This window comes from Lithobates pipiens, unplaced genomic scaffold (genome assembly GCF_037356315.1).
Source record: "Lithobates pipiens isolate NorthernLeopardFrog02 unplaced genomic scaffold, aLitPip1_a1.2 Scaffold_19, whole genome shotgun sequence".
NCBI lineage: Eukaryota > Metazoa > Chordata > Amphibia > Anura > Ranidae > Lithobates > Lithobates pipiens.
In genome coordinates this window covers 114,476,620-114,491,569 of record NW_027507764.1, presented here as the reverse complement: position 1 = coordinate 114,491,569, position 14,950 = coordinate 114,476,620, and the positions used below count along the sequence as shown (strand labels likewise).

At 44.7% G+C, this 14,950-nt stretch overlaps 1 protein-coding gene across 1 annotated transcript in view; it reads left to right on the top strand.

The window, feature by feature from the left end:
* Window positions 1-1,849: 1,849 nt before the first annotated feature.
* DPP6 (dipeptidyl peptidase like 6) overlaps window positions 1,850-14,950 on the top strand; it is a 1,860,394-nt gene continuing 1,847,293 nt past the window's right edge. The window contains exon 1 of the mRNA XM_077491167.1: window positions 1,850-2,172. Coding sequence (XP_077347293.1) covers window positions 2,122-2,172 — 51 coding nt within the window. The 5' untranslated portion in view covers window positions 1,850-2,121. The remainder of the gene's footprint in view (window positions 2,173-14,950) is intronic.

The following is a 14,950-nucleotide window of genomic DNA, read 5'->3' as shown; positions in this document are numbered from 1 at the left end:
GGCGCACCCATCCCTCCTATAAAAAGAGAATCCTCTCCTCCCTCCTATAACAGGTTCACCCTCTCCTCCCTCCTATAACAGGTGCACCCCTCTCCTTCCTTTCTAGAACAGGTGCACCCCTCTCCTCCCTCCTAGAACAGGTGCACCCCTCTCCTCCCTCCTGTAACAGGCACACCCCTCTCCCCCCCCCTATAACAGGTGCACCCCTCCCCTCCCTCTTATAACAGGCGCACCCCTCTCCTCCCTCCTATAACAGGCACACCCCACCCCTCCCTCCTATAACAGGCGCACCCCTCTCCTCCCTCCTATAACAGTCTCACCCCTCTCCTCCCTCCTATAACAGGTGCACCCCTCTCCTTCCTTTCTAGAACAGGTGCACCCCTCTCCTCCCTCCTGTAACAGGCACACCCCTCTCCTCCCCCCTATAACAGGTGCACCCCTCTCCTCCCTCCTATAACAGTCTCACCCCTCTCCTCCCTCCTATAACAGGTGCACCCCTCTCCTTCCTTTCTAGAACAGGTGCACCCCTCTCCTCCCTCCTGTAACAGGCACACCCCTCTCCCCCCCCCCTATAACAGGTGCACCCCTCTCCTCCCTCCTATAACAGGCGCACCCCTCTCCTCCCCCCTATAACAGGCGCACCCCTCTCCTCCCCCCTATAACAGGTGCACCCCTCTCCTCCCTCCTATAACAGGTGCACCCCTCTCCTCCCTCCTATAACAGGCGCACCCCTCTCCTCCATCCTATAACAGGCGCACCCCTCTCCTCCCTCCTATAACAGGCGCACCCCTCTCCTCCCTCCTAGAAAAGGCACACCCCTCTCCTCCCTCCTAGAAAAGGCGCACCCCTCTCCTCCCTCCTATAACAGGCGCACCCCTCTCCTCCCTCTGTAACAGGCACACCCCTCCCCCCCTATAACAGGCGCACCCCTCCCCCCCCCCCATAACAGGCGCACCCCTCCCCCCCCCCCCCCATAACAGGCGCACCCCTCTCCTCCCTCCTATAACAGGCGCACCCCTCTCCTCCCTCCTATAACAGGCGCACCCCTCTCCTCCCTCCTATAACAGGCGCACCCCTCTCCTCCCTCCTAGAAAAGGCGCACCCCCCCCCCCCCCTATAACAGGCGCACCCCTCTCCTCCCCCCTATAACAAGCACACCCCTCTCCTCCCCCCTATAACAGGCGCACCCCTCTCCTCCACCTGCTCTCCATCCCATCCATCATCACCTCCCTTGGCTGCCATAGAACACATGATGTGAGTGCCCAGCCTGCAGCCCTCCCTGGCTCCTTCCTCCTCCCTGCCAGTCATGTACACAGCCTCCTCTGACAAGCCCTTGTCTTGCTTCACTTAGTACATAATCCAGCTACATCATATGCGTCCCTGCTTCAATCTGCGGCAGCCAATCAGCGCCCTCTTTTCACCGCCTGGCACACGGCCTCGTCGCTTCCTGGGCTCAAAATACAGAGTGCGCGGAGTGGCTGCGAGTGAGGAAAGGGGGGCGGCGCCGGCAGGTCGCTGAGGCTGCTGGAGAGGTCCAGCGCTGTGCGGTGCGCTGCGTGCAACGCTCAGGCAATGCGGCGTATGTAGAGCGCTGTGTGCGCGCCCCGTTCCCCGTGCAGCGCTCTGTGTGTGCGCGCGCAGATCTGTGCGCAAAGCCTCCCATGTGCAATGCTGGGACAGCGTACAAGGTGTGCAAAGCAGCAGACACGCCGCCAGCCCCCGTGTATAATAAACTCGCTGACTGTCATGATGTGACTTATTCAGGTGGCCCTCATTAATAAATGATGGGCAGTGTGTGTGAGTGTGCCATAGAAGCAGGCAGTGCCCAATCTCCTCCCCCACTCCCTGCCAGCAGCTGGCACCTCTGCCCGGGACTCCACACGTCTCCCACCCGCCGGGACCGGCGTGTTCTCTGTTTACCCCACACGTCACCGAGCAGCGCCCACCATCCCGATCCGTGAGAGGAGGAAGAATCCTGCCATTGACGGGAGAGGAGCGGAGAGAGGGGGAGGGGGGGAGACACCCAGCTCCGGAGATGGGGAATAAACAGGGAGCTTCCTAAACTCATCAAAGCAGATGGATTGAGACACCGACACGGACACAGCCGCCACCACCGACACCATGAGGGAGAAGCCGATGATCAAGACGGCCAAGATGCAGGGCAACGTGATGGTGAGTGTCCCCGTGGGGGGGTCCCGGGGGGGTCCCCGGGGGGGCAACTACTTGGGGATGGCGGATTGGATTGTGTGTCGGGGAGACCCGGATGATCATAGCGGATCATGTAATCACAGCCCGGGGATTAGAGATGAGCTCTCCGGAGACTTTAGTCCGATCAGTCCGGCTTCTCACTGATTGGATTACACGGCAGTTGTGTCCCTCGGGGGATGTTGTTTCCTCTTGTCATTGAAGACGATACATTGTTACATGGGACTCAATTCACAAATCCCAACACACACATACACACAAGTTCTTCTCTGTTAAAGGGACAGTTATTTCTTGTGGGGGCCAATGAGATGTGGGAATGGCAGTCACATGGCTCAGAGAAAGATACTTGTCCTGGTGGATTGGATTTGTTCTGGCATGTCAGGGGTCTCCAAACTTTTCACCAATGTTTTATAAATATTTATAGACTGAAAAAAAAAAAAAAAAACATTTTTTGTAAATTCATTCATTGAATTATAATAAATAAATTCCCAATTGTTCTATCCAAGAGCGCCCAGCAGAGTACCTCTTTGCATTTAGGTGTGCCCAGCAGAGTCCCCATTACATCCAGAAGTGCACAGCAGAGTGCCCCATTACAATCAGGAGCACCCAGCAGAGTATCCATTACATCCATGATTTCCCAGCATAGTCCCCCTTTGCATTTAGGAATGCCCATCAGAGTATCCATTACATCCAGAAGTGCCCAGCAGAGTATCCACTTCATTCAAGAGTGCCTAGCAGAGTCCCCCTTTGCATCCAGGAGCGCCCAGCAGAGTCCCCCTTTGCATCCAGGAGCGCCCAGCAGAGTCCCCCTTTGCATCCAGGAGCGCCCAGCAGAGTCCCCCTTTGCATCCAGGAGCGCCCAGCAGAGTCCCCCTTTGCATCCAGGAGCGCCCAGCAGAGTCCCCCTTTGCATCCAGGAGCGCCCAGCAGAGTCCCCCTTTGCATCCAGGAGCGCCCAGCGAGTTCCCATTATATCCAGGAGCGCTCAGCAGAGTTCTCCTTTGCATCCAGGAGCGCCCAGCAGAGTCCCCCTTTGCATCCAGGTGCGCCCAGCAAGTTCCCATTATATCCAGGAGCGCCCAGCAAGTTCCCATTATATCCAGGAGCGCCCAGCAAGTTCCCATTATATCCAGGAGTGCCAAGCAGAGTTCCCATTATATCCAGGAGTGCTCAGCAGATTTCTCCTTTGCATCCAGGAGTGCCCAGCAGAGTCCCTCCTTATCTCTCAGACAGCAGAGCAAAAGGGCAGAAGTCAGGAGGCGAAGAGTGGGGGGAGACAAAATCAATTCTATTATGGAGTTTATTAAACTAATATATGAATAAGGCCAGTAGTGGCCAGCGGAGTCCCTATTATTATATCCAGGATTGCTCAGCAGAGTCCCTATTAATCCAGACAAGCCTAGCAGAGTAACCCTTTCCATCCATGTCTGCTCAGCAAAGTATCCCTTTGCATCCAGGAGTGTCCAGCAGAGTAGCTCTTTCAATACAGGAGTGCACAGCAGAGTCTCCATTACACACAGGAGGGCCCGGCAGAGTTCCTTCCTATTAAATCCAGGAAAGCCCAGCAGAGTCCACATTACATCCACGAGTGCCCAGCAGAAGCCCCCTTTACATCCAGGAGTGCCCAGCAGAGGTCCCCTTTACATCCAGGAGTGCCCAGCAGAGTCCCCATTATGTTCAGGAGTGCCCTTATCTCTCAGATGGCAGATCGGCAGGGCAGTAGTCAGGAGGTGAAGCTGGACTGGGTGGAGGAAGTCCAGATAGGGAGACAAAATCAATTTTATTAATTTAGTTTATTAAATTAATATGTGAAGAAGTCCAATCGTACATCCAGTAATGGCCAGCAGAGTCCCCTTTGCGTTCAGGAGTGCCCAGCAGAGTACTCCTTTGCATCCAAGAGTGACCAGCAAAGTCTCCCCTTATGTTTCAGACAGCAGAGCAACAGGGCAGTAGTCAGGAGGTGAAGCAGGTCTGGATGGAGGAAGTCCAGATAGGGAGACAAAATCAATTATATGAATGCATTTATTACATTAATATATGAATAAGTCCATCCTTACATCCACGAGTGCCCAGCAGAGTCCCCCTTTTCCTCTCAGACAGCAGAACAACAATGTGGTAGGAGGTGAAGCGGGTCTGGGTGGAGGAAGTTCACTGTTCCTGTAAATTCTGGGAGAAAGAAAATAGTAAAAATAAATTTTATCAATGAGTTCATTAGAATAAAATTAATTAACAAATTCCTCTTTGCATCCAGTAGTGCCCTGCAAAGTTTCCATTACATCCAGGAGTGCCCAGCAGAGTCCCTCTTATGTCTCATCTCAGACAGCAGGGCAACAGGGAGGTAGTCAGAGGGCGAAGCAGGTCTGGGTAGAGAAAATGCACTACTCCTGTAAATTCTGGGATCAAGCAAGAATCAATTTTATTAATGAGTTTGATCAATTAAAATATATGAATAAGTCCATCATTGCATCCAGGAGTACCCTGCAGAGTCTCCTTTACATCCAGGAGTGCCCATCAGAGTTCCCCATTACATTCAGGAGTGTCCTGCAGAGTCCCCCCCTTACATCCAGGAGTTCCAAACAGAATCCCCCCTTACATCCAAGAGTGAGTCCCCCCTTACGTCCAGGAGTGTCCTGCCAAGTCCTCCATTAGATCCATGAGTGCCAAACAGAGACCTCTTTAATTTTTTGGACAGCAGAGCAACAGGACAGTAGTCAAGAGGTGGTGCAGCTCTGGGTGGAAGAAGTCCACTGGGGCAGGGCAAAATCACTTTTATTTTCATTAATTCATTACATTAACATAAATGAATACTTCTCTCCTTGCACATATCTCCTCCCCTTATGTTTAGGAGTGCCCCACAGATTCCCCCTTACATCCAGGAGAGCCCAGCAGATCCACCCCCCCCCCCCCCACATCTAGGACTCCCCAGCAGAGACCTCCCAACATCCAGGAGTAATTAGCAGAGTCATCACTTACATCCAGGAGTCCTCAGTAGAACCCCCCTTACCCCTCAGACAGCAGATCATCAGATCAGTAGTCATGAGGCATAGCAGGTCTGGACAGATAAAGTGCACTCCTGTAAATTCTAGGGACAGGGCATTTGTGTCGCTGGTTGTATAGTTTGCCTTTGGTCCTAGCAGCTAAGCTCCTGGCAGGATCTACACTGTGGGCAGGGTCACAATTGGCTGGCAGTGGATATACTGGTCTCTATATTATGATACACAGGCTGGCTCATCCACTGCCAGTCGTGGTTGCTGCATGCCAAATAAAATCTTGTCACAGGCCAGTTTTGGCCCACCAAATGTAGTTTGGAGACCCCTGATCCAGAGGATTGTTGCTCATGGAGGAGATGGTGATTGGTGTATTGGATGGCTATGGATAGTTTGAAACTTGCACTTTGTTTTGGAAAATGAATTGGGAATCAACCTACAGAGAATTCCTATAGGGCAATGCATTAAACAGCTTTTCCACTGCTGGAGCCAGCAATGTCCCGACAGATCTGTTCATCACATCACACTAGTCAATCTGCTCTCATAAATGATGCAAAGAGCAATTGATTTATGTTCAAACAGCACAGTAGCTGCAAATTACTGCATATTTATAATGGTCACTGGAGCCCATGCTACAATTTGCATAAGTTATGAACTACTGTATGGTGTATTGCAGACTTGCTATGGTTAGAGATATTAGATACAATGTCATTTTTTTATGATTGGTGAATGTCTCTGCACTTATGGACCCGGGGGCAGGTCAAGCTGGAAAGTGGGGAGGGCATTTGATAATCAATGTGTAATTGCAAGCTAAATTTGGGGGGGGGGGGGGGGGGGGTTGCACATTGCACTGTATGGGTTGGAGGTAAGATCATATTAACCTGGGTAGTAGGATATGTCTATTTGGGAGTAGACAGGGGTCTTGTGAAATTGTACTGTCAGAGATGTAAATACATTGGTGTTTGTCTACTACTTACATAGTGGAAGCACATTTTTACTGGAAACTCTAATCTCTTGAAAGGGAGAGGGGGTCAAGAAATGTATTTGTCTGGGAAGTGAGTTGAAATTCTGAGAATTCACTGCCAGGCTGCAGACTGTAGAGTTACATATCATGAAGTATGTGTGGGTGAAGTATTTTGAGGGTGGATAGTAGAGTAGGATGGACTTTGGATAATACTAATAGTTAAAGGACAGAGCTGAATCATCTACTAGGTAACCAAGGTAGAAGCCTAGGGTCCGCTGGGTCTCCAGAGGTCTAAATACAACTTTCATTCTCTTTCAGTAAACCAGCGGGATGGTTCAACTGGTCAAAGCTGTGCACCTGAAGCTCTCTTTATGAGGGAGGATGCATTAGCAAGCAGACAGTGTCTGATGGGGCTTTGACAGTACAGACAATGCAGATAGGGCATAGGTATGATGGGGAGAGCAGAGCTGCTATCTAATCTAGGGCCCCATTCTGTCTTAATTTGTCTCTACTGAGGTTTGTACAAGGGCATCTCTTCAGGAGTGCCAATACACAGTCTGGCGGTGGTGATTCTTGAGGAGGTGATGGTCGGGAGGTGTTGGTAGTGCATCTGTCTGGGGATTGCTCCATTAGTCTGGGACAATCAAGAGACAAGACTACCTCTCATCTTGAGAGGGTGCCATCAGTTGGGTGGAGTGCATATATTTCTGGAGAAGCATTTTGTCAGTGGCTGGGAATAAGTAAATGGTGTTGTCCTTCTATCCTTTTTGGTGCTTGTAGTTTAAGGGGGGGGGGGGGGGGGGGGGTTGGATGAGCACAATAGTCTGAGGGGTTCATAAAGGACTAGGTAGGGCAATCATTGTGACTACATTTTTATTCTCCTCTCAGTTCACATACTAACCTCCCACCAGCCCCTATTGATTACAGTGTGGTTTACTATAAGGGCTCAATCATTACAAATGAGATTATGAGCGCATACAAAAACTTTTTGAAAGTGTTCCTTTCAACTTAGCGAATAAAACCTGCAGGTCAGTGCAGCATTCAGGATATTTTCATACACATGGCAGCATATTAAACTGAAAAGCAGGACCCATTGACATGAATTAATTTAAAGCCTTACTAACAAGTAATCCAGTTTGTCCCTTGTGCTGCTAGCTCTTCAATTAGTTAAAGTCTTCTTCCTCCAAAGCTCCTCCCCACCCCCACCACCAGTGCAGCAGGGGTTAATAGAGCCGAGGGACCTGTCCAATGCACTCATCAAGTGTAACAACTACACTCGCCCTTTCTTCTTTCTTTGAATGAAACATTATCCCACCTCCTCCATTCATAGACCTCTTTTCATTTGTAGAACCATAGCAGGTTGTATCAATATAGAAGGGGGCGGAAACGGCATGCATGGTCGGCACTCTTGCCAAGTGCATATGACAAATCCCTTGATTCTATTAACCCTCGCCACACTGGAAGATTGTGGTGGCTTGGCTACAGGATGGGCATCAGTGGAAGAAGAGTTCAGCTAATGCAGGAGCCAGCAGCACAAGGGACACATTGGACTAATACTAAGCAACATTTATTGCGCACACATTTTTTTTTTTTTTTTTTTTTTTTAGTAAACTTAAGCTTTAAAGTTTGAAATTGTGAAAAACTGCAAGGATTAGCATGTGCTGTGAATGAGCCCTGACAGTGTTTGGAAAATTCGTTAATTGGTATCAGCAGGAACTTGATGCTTTGCTATTACTGAGCACTTGGTAGGCTCTGCAATTGAAATGATTGGTACTCTCTGCCAGTGCATTGCGGTAGTCATTTAGAAGACATTTGTATAAACACCTCCAGCAAGCTCAGGCACCAGGGTAAGTGAAATGAGAAATGGCACTCACTTTTTTCAAGGGTCGTAATGGTACTTCAGCCCACCAAGGTAAAGACCCCTGTAATCTGTGGCTAAGTATGAGCATGTGCCCTTCAAAACTTCGACCGCCATTGCTTTCACCCATGAGTGAGCCTTTGTGCACAATGAAAAAAAGACAACTTTTCTTTTCTCTGCAAATAATTGGTGAACGGCTATGTTTTATGTTTGGACATTGGATATTTTCAAGTAGACTGGTTGTTTTTTTTTCTCTAATCTATATTACAGACAAATAAGTAGCAACTGTATCTATTGCACTTTATCTGTGTATCATATTGCTGCAAACAATATTCAGATCTATGTGTCAGGATACAAAAAGACACATAATTGAGAGTGGACAACATATGTTTGTTTTTGTATTGGGCTAAAGTCCTAGTCTAGAGAGTTTCTAAATACCAAGATTTACTGTGAGACTGTGAATGTTCGGGCTTAATAAAGGTTGCATGTTGAAAGATTAGGTTAGCTGTCAAAATATAATAATGGCTCCAAAAGTTATAAATCTCATATTTTGGAAGGTCAGTTAGCTAAGTGAGCAAGTGAAGACAGACTAACTCAGTACAGACTGGGCACTCTAAAACATGCTACTTTTTATTGTTCTGCAGCAGGGGCGGACTGACCATTGGGCCACTCGGGCACTGCCCGAGGGCCCCATGCCACTAGGGGGCCCCATCAGGGTTGCCAGCCTCAGTAAAACCAGGGACAGTATGTAAAAATTAGTGTTTTTCTTTTTTTTTTTTACATCTGTCTCTGAAATGTCCCATCCTTTTGGTCTAAAAATCTTGAGAGTATAGCTGCCCCACCTCTCCAGTACCTTCTCAGCCAATAGAAACATGTCTGTGTATACTGTGTGATTGTATACTGTGTGTGTGTGTTTGTGTCTACTGTGTGGCCCCATAATCTCTGATTGCCTGGGGGCCCCATAATCTCCTATTGCCCGGGGGCCCCATGAGTTGTCAGTCCACCCCTGTTCTGCAGTGACCTGTGATTGGCTGTCTGTGTCGAAATGGTTCCTTCTTCTGATGTCAGATTGTTCAATGATGAGAGCTGTTTTTTTTTTTTTTTTTTTTTTATGTTTTGGATAAAGTAGGTAGGGTTTAAATCAATAATAGGTTTCATTTCTTTTGGTAACCCTCAATGAAGAGATTTACCCTCACTTCCTGTCCAGGTTACACGAGTAAAGCTAATACAAGTAATGGGTGTCAGCAAACAGGAAGCCAGCACCAAAATTAAAAACCAAACAGATCTTTTAAACCTTTCCTTCTTTTTTTATTTTTGATGGTCTCTGTCCCCAAAGGAGAGAATTCCTATCCCTTTCTCTTCACGTCATCAAGACAGAAATCCCCCTAATGGGATCCACTTTTCAAAACTTGAAAAACATTTTTTTTGGGGGGGGGGTTGGGCTTTAAGGTATCGAGAAACACAAGAAATTGAGACTCTATTGCCTAGCTAAGGGGACGCTATAATGTCTACAGACAACTCCTGTTCAACGGATATCTGGAAGTGTTTTTTGTTTTTTTATTTATAAATTGTTTGTAACAAAAAGAACAATTGTTCAAGACAATCATTTGCACAACACATATCTCTTCATTAACATATGTTATCTGTATACAAATATTGTAGGGTAGTGCATAAAGGTATATAGGTAACCATATAACAAAATTCTATCAAATTCAAGTTGGCAGGTCACACCCACCCCAGTTGGGATCATCCTGTAGGTGTATACCAGTCAACCTGTTGTTAGTTTCATTATAGAATATCCGTTTTCTACTTAACTATAGTTTGAGGTAGTTAATAATAGAGTTAAAATTATGCCGCGTACACACGACCAGACTTTCCAACATCAAAAGTCCGACGGAACAATTCCGGCAGACTATTCGATCGTGTGTGGGCTGCAGCGGACTTTTGATTCGCAAAAATCCTGACAGACTTTAGAAATGGAACATGTTTCAAATTTTTCCACCAGAACTCAGTCGGACCCAGTTCCTACCAAGAAATCCGCTCGTGTGTATGCTAGTCCGACAGACAAAAACTGACGCTAGGGCAGCTATTGGCTACTGGCTATGAACTTCCTTATTCTAGTCCAGTCATACGTCATCACGTTCGAATCCGTCGGACTTTGGTGTGATTGTGTGTGGCCAAGTCCGTTCATTCGAAAATTCTGTCAGAACTCCATCCAAAGTCTGTCGGACTTAAGCCCGGTCATGTGTACGCGGCATTACTGTTTTTTAGGTAATTAGATGCTCTATGGTGGTCCATCCATGCTTGCCATTTTTTTTTTAATTTCGGGAAGGGTTTTGTATCTTCCTTGCCAATCGCTGTTGAAATCTGAGATAAAGTTAGTTCTAGGGACTTCCTCTCAGTGCTTGAACGTGCAGACTCAGTCCATACAAACATGCATGTTTTATTTAGTGATCATGATTTATTACCATGCAGATCTTCTATTAAAATAATCTCATGTCAATGGGTGCCTTTAGGCTCGGTTCACACTGCGGTGACTTGGGATCCAACTTGAGACCCCAGGTTGCATGACATGTGAAATCCCATTTTAGTCAACAAAAGCCATCTTAATTAGCACTGAAATCTCTCCAAATTTAGAAAAGGTTTTTGTATTATTTCAGGGCAAATTCTGTCCGCCTTGTGCCCATAGAATTTAATGGAAGTTGCTTCCAAGTCGGATCCTCATCTTTATGGTACAGAAGATTACACAAGCATTCCCTGAAGTTGCTTTAAAGTCGTGCTAAAGTCGCCTGGCTGTAATGCACACAACTTTCAGGTCGTGAACCAAGCCTTAGGGAGCAATGCTAATTTCATTAACAAAAAAATATTCATCATAGTTTTCATTATCGACATGTTTTCATTGATGAAAAATAAATTTAAAGTTAATTCCAATTTTCCTCAATTGAGGAAACTATGATGAAAATCCATTCCAATTTTCATCAACCAACAAAAAGGGAACGGAAATGGGAGGAAGGGACTTTACTCACTTGAACTCTGCTCTCCTCAGAGTTCTGCCTGTCTGTTAAAGCCACAGCCCCCTGACAAGCTGTATTGGCTAAGAGACGCAGGCTCTCTCTGTCTACCTGGGAATTCTGGAACAATGCCCTGCAAGCCACATGACACGCATTTCACCTCTCAGCAAGGTAGCAGAGCTTAGCACTGTATAAAATAACAGCCTCCCCAGACCAGTGCACTCCCTTACTCTCATTTACATCCCCATCCCATTTACATGTTATTCAATTTTTACTCCAGGAGTATATAATGAGTTTGGAAATTTCAGAGAAATGCTTAAATAATGCATTTTAATTGAACTAAACTCATTAGATTGTAGTCAACTAAAACATGCTGGAGATTTTAGTCAACTAAAATACAACTAAAACAATTCAGATGGCTAAAATATGACTAAAACTAAAATGGCCATGACTATTAGCCCATATGAGTCAGATATTGAGTTAGGTCACTCTCTAGTCATAATTGCATTGCCTAGGTCAGTGATGGCAAACTTTGGCACCCCAGATGTTTTGAAACTACATTTCCAATGATACTCAACTACCCTGCAGAGCGCAGGAGCATCATGGGAAGAGTAGTTGCAAAACATCTGGGGTGCCAAGATTTGCCATCACTGGCCTAGGTTATTAAAAGTAGGTTCCATTTAGATATGTGCGGTTCGTTTCATTCCGAATTAATGTTCAGACACATTTTTCGTTTTTTGGAGATATATCCGAATACCTGAATTACAGTATAAACAAAGTTTACTGAATGCTCTCAATAACTAAACGAAATTTCAGAAATTGAAATTGAAATTTGAATCTAATTTTACATCGAATTCCATTCAAATTTGAACTGCATATTTCTTAAATCAAAGACTGTGTGTGTGTTATGAGTGTGCCATTTCGAAATAATACTGTTCTTGTTGAGCCAAAGGTGATTTAAAAAGTCATTGTAATCATTTCATGAAGATCTTTCTTTTGTTTGTTCACTTTGCCGCATTCAAATAAAAAAATATATAACATTTTCAAATCTGTAAATTCGAGAAATATTTGAAAAAAGACAACACAAATTCCCAATTACAAATTCCAAATATGAATCCCAAATACAAATTGAATGATTCAACCGTAATTTAATGAAACAAAGTAACTCAAGTAACAAATCTAAATGAAACATGTCTAGTTTAATTTGCATTGTTTGACAATTATTGTTTTTATTATATTTAGCTATGCTCTATGTTGGGCTTTTTATTTATTTTAATTTTGAGTATTTTGTGGTTGCTTTAGTTTTATTGTGTTTCTTTGAGATATGTTTGTTCTATCCTTTTGTAAGTGTTTATAATAAAATACATTAAAATAAAACCTGATTTAAAAAAAAAAAACAAACAACTAAAATGGCATTTTAATCAAAAGATTATGACTAAAACTAAATCAAAATTTTACATCAAAATGAACACTGTTAGGCTGGGTTCACACTGCTGCGGCTGGGAGACCCGGATGTGATTCGCACCGCACTGCAGTGCAAATCACATCCGATCTCTGTGCGATGCGAGTTCAGCCATACAGATAGTATGGCTGAATTCGCATCGCACCCGCTCCAAACTCGCACAGGACCCTTTTTTTGGTCCGCAGCAGAATCGGATCGCATGGGTGTTCACACCATGCGATCCGATTCCTGTCCGAGTTTGCAGATCGGACTGCGATATGCGAACTGATCTGGGGGTGTCATTAAGGTTTCACTGACATTCCCAGCAGTCCGCATAGGGCAGTGTGAACTGCCGGCGGGAGGCATGCGATGCAGGAACCCGACGCGGATCCGCGGCGTTCCCGCATCGCTTCAGTGTGAACCTAGCCTTAGGGAGAAATGTTTTGTTTCTCAAGTAGCTTGAACCTCGGTGTGACATAATTGGTGGGATTATATAGTGGCTACCTCCTGCCTGTCACTGAAGCTCCTTTTATGCATTACACTGGTGTTACCGGTCCTCAGCACACAGGTTGTCTGCAATTCCCTATAAATTGGTCTTCTTTGCTGATTTGAGGAATATGTATCATCCAAGTTGTTTTAGTAAGAATTGTTTGCTAGGTAACTGTAATAAGAATTGCTTTAGACTCCTACCCTCAACCTTGAGAAGGTTTAATTAAACTGAACTTTGTATTATTTTTTGCTTACCAAAAAAGACAATATGTGGGAATTCAGATAATATGATTGTATGATTATAATGTTTGGTTTGCAAGCAGCTTAAACCTAAACTACATAGGCAGTTTTACATTGAGTTTTTTCACCAATCTCCTCCCCAGAGATCTTTGCTGTGATTGCTGACAATTAGATGTTGTTATGGTACTCTTTGATCAACTGCATAGCTCAGGGTCACAGTTGTGTCAGACCAAATGCAGGCAATATTTACAGATGTCCTTGGTGAGGACGTTAGTGTATTGGATTGAGAGACACTGTGACATGGTGGCCATCTGTAGTTGAGCAACTTAAAATAAGAAAAAAATGCTGTGACGGGAGTCACTTTGGATGGGGTGCTCATGGAACCTAGCTTAGAGAGGTCAGGAAACTTATTTTTCAGTTCTCCAGGCCTCTCTTATGTGTAAGCTACCCTGTGTCTATTAGGGGCACATGGTGACTGAGAAAATGATGGACAACTACATAATGGACACTGAGAGCGTGGTTTGGATTACTTTAAATGGGATAGAAATATTTATCAACAATATCCCTTAAGAAATCTGTGAAGATAAATTCATTCCACTTTATCATACTGCTGTGGTATGGTCTTGTAATGACTTGTCTAGTGGGCAGATTACACACGTGTGTCTCTCCCATTGTATGCCTCCTAGTGTACAGTCCTATTGTTAATTGTGTTAATTAGGATCTATATTGTTTCTGTCAGTCTGCTCATCTCTTAAACAGGTGATTAATATTGTGATCACTTTACCTTGTTATTGAACCATTGTGGGATGTTATGTTTTATAGTTATAATAATATATATTGTACAGTATTGTGTCCCCTCCATCTAGGCTGAGTTAAGTGACTAGTTAATCATATCACTGTCAGCTATTAGTTGTTAGAAGTGGATTAGCATAGTTTATGTTGGTTGTTCCTTAGTTATGTTAATTATATTCCTTTATACAATTTTCTTTGCATACAATATCTGACCTGGTGTACTATAAATTCTGTGTGAGTTTTTAATAAAGTGTTCCAGTTCTCATAGAAGCTATTGCCGGTTAGTCTTGTATGCTTAGCTATAATATCTGGTTCCTATGTTTAGACTGGAGGAAGCTGTATACTGACGGAAGCACTCAAGCTGGGTGCTGGACGATTCTGTCACAATCGCCCATGCACTTTAGGGCTCATGTACATCAGCATCAGCAAATCAAGTCAATGTGGTATGCTTTCACATGCTTCTGCATTTGAGTTGAGTTGCTTTTGAATTTGAGTTGTTTCATAGGGTGCTTTAAAATGAAACTTTCAAGGTGAAGCTCAAACTGCTTCTAAGCTATATTATGGTACTTCAAGTTGCTTTTGCATTTACACTGACTTACGCAGTAAAGAAAAGTAGCCCTGATGCAAACAAAAGCCTGTGTACATGAGCACTTTGAAGTAAGAGCTTACTACAATAAAATAAAATAAATAATTCCTTGGTCTGCTTCAGAATGAATCCTGTCTAAGAATTTATTTTGATTTTTTTATCTACAATATACAAATGCATCGTTTTAGATTTTCCATGTGTTCTTTTACACAGTAAAATTTTCTATGTGCCTTAGATGTGTATACATTTTCTTGACAAAAGCAAAACTTTTTTCCCTACACAAGATCCATTTTCAGCAATGATGTTATAAATAACAAGCCCCCATAATCCTTCATTTGAACAATTTGTTGCAATGAACAGACACTTAAAGATGCTTA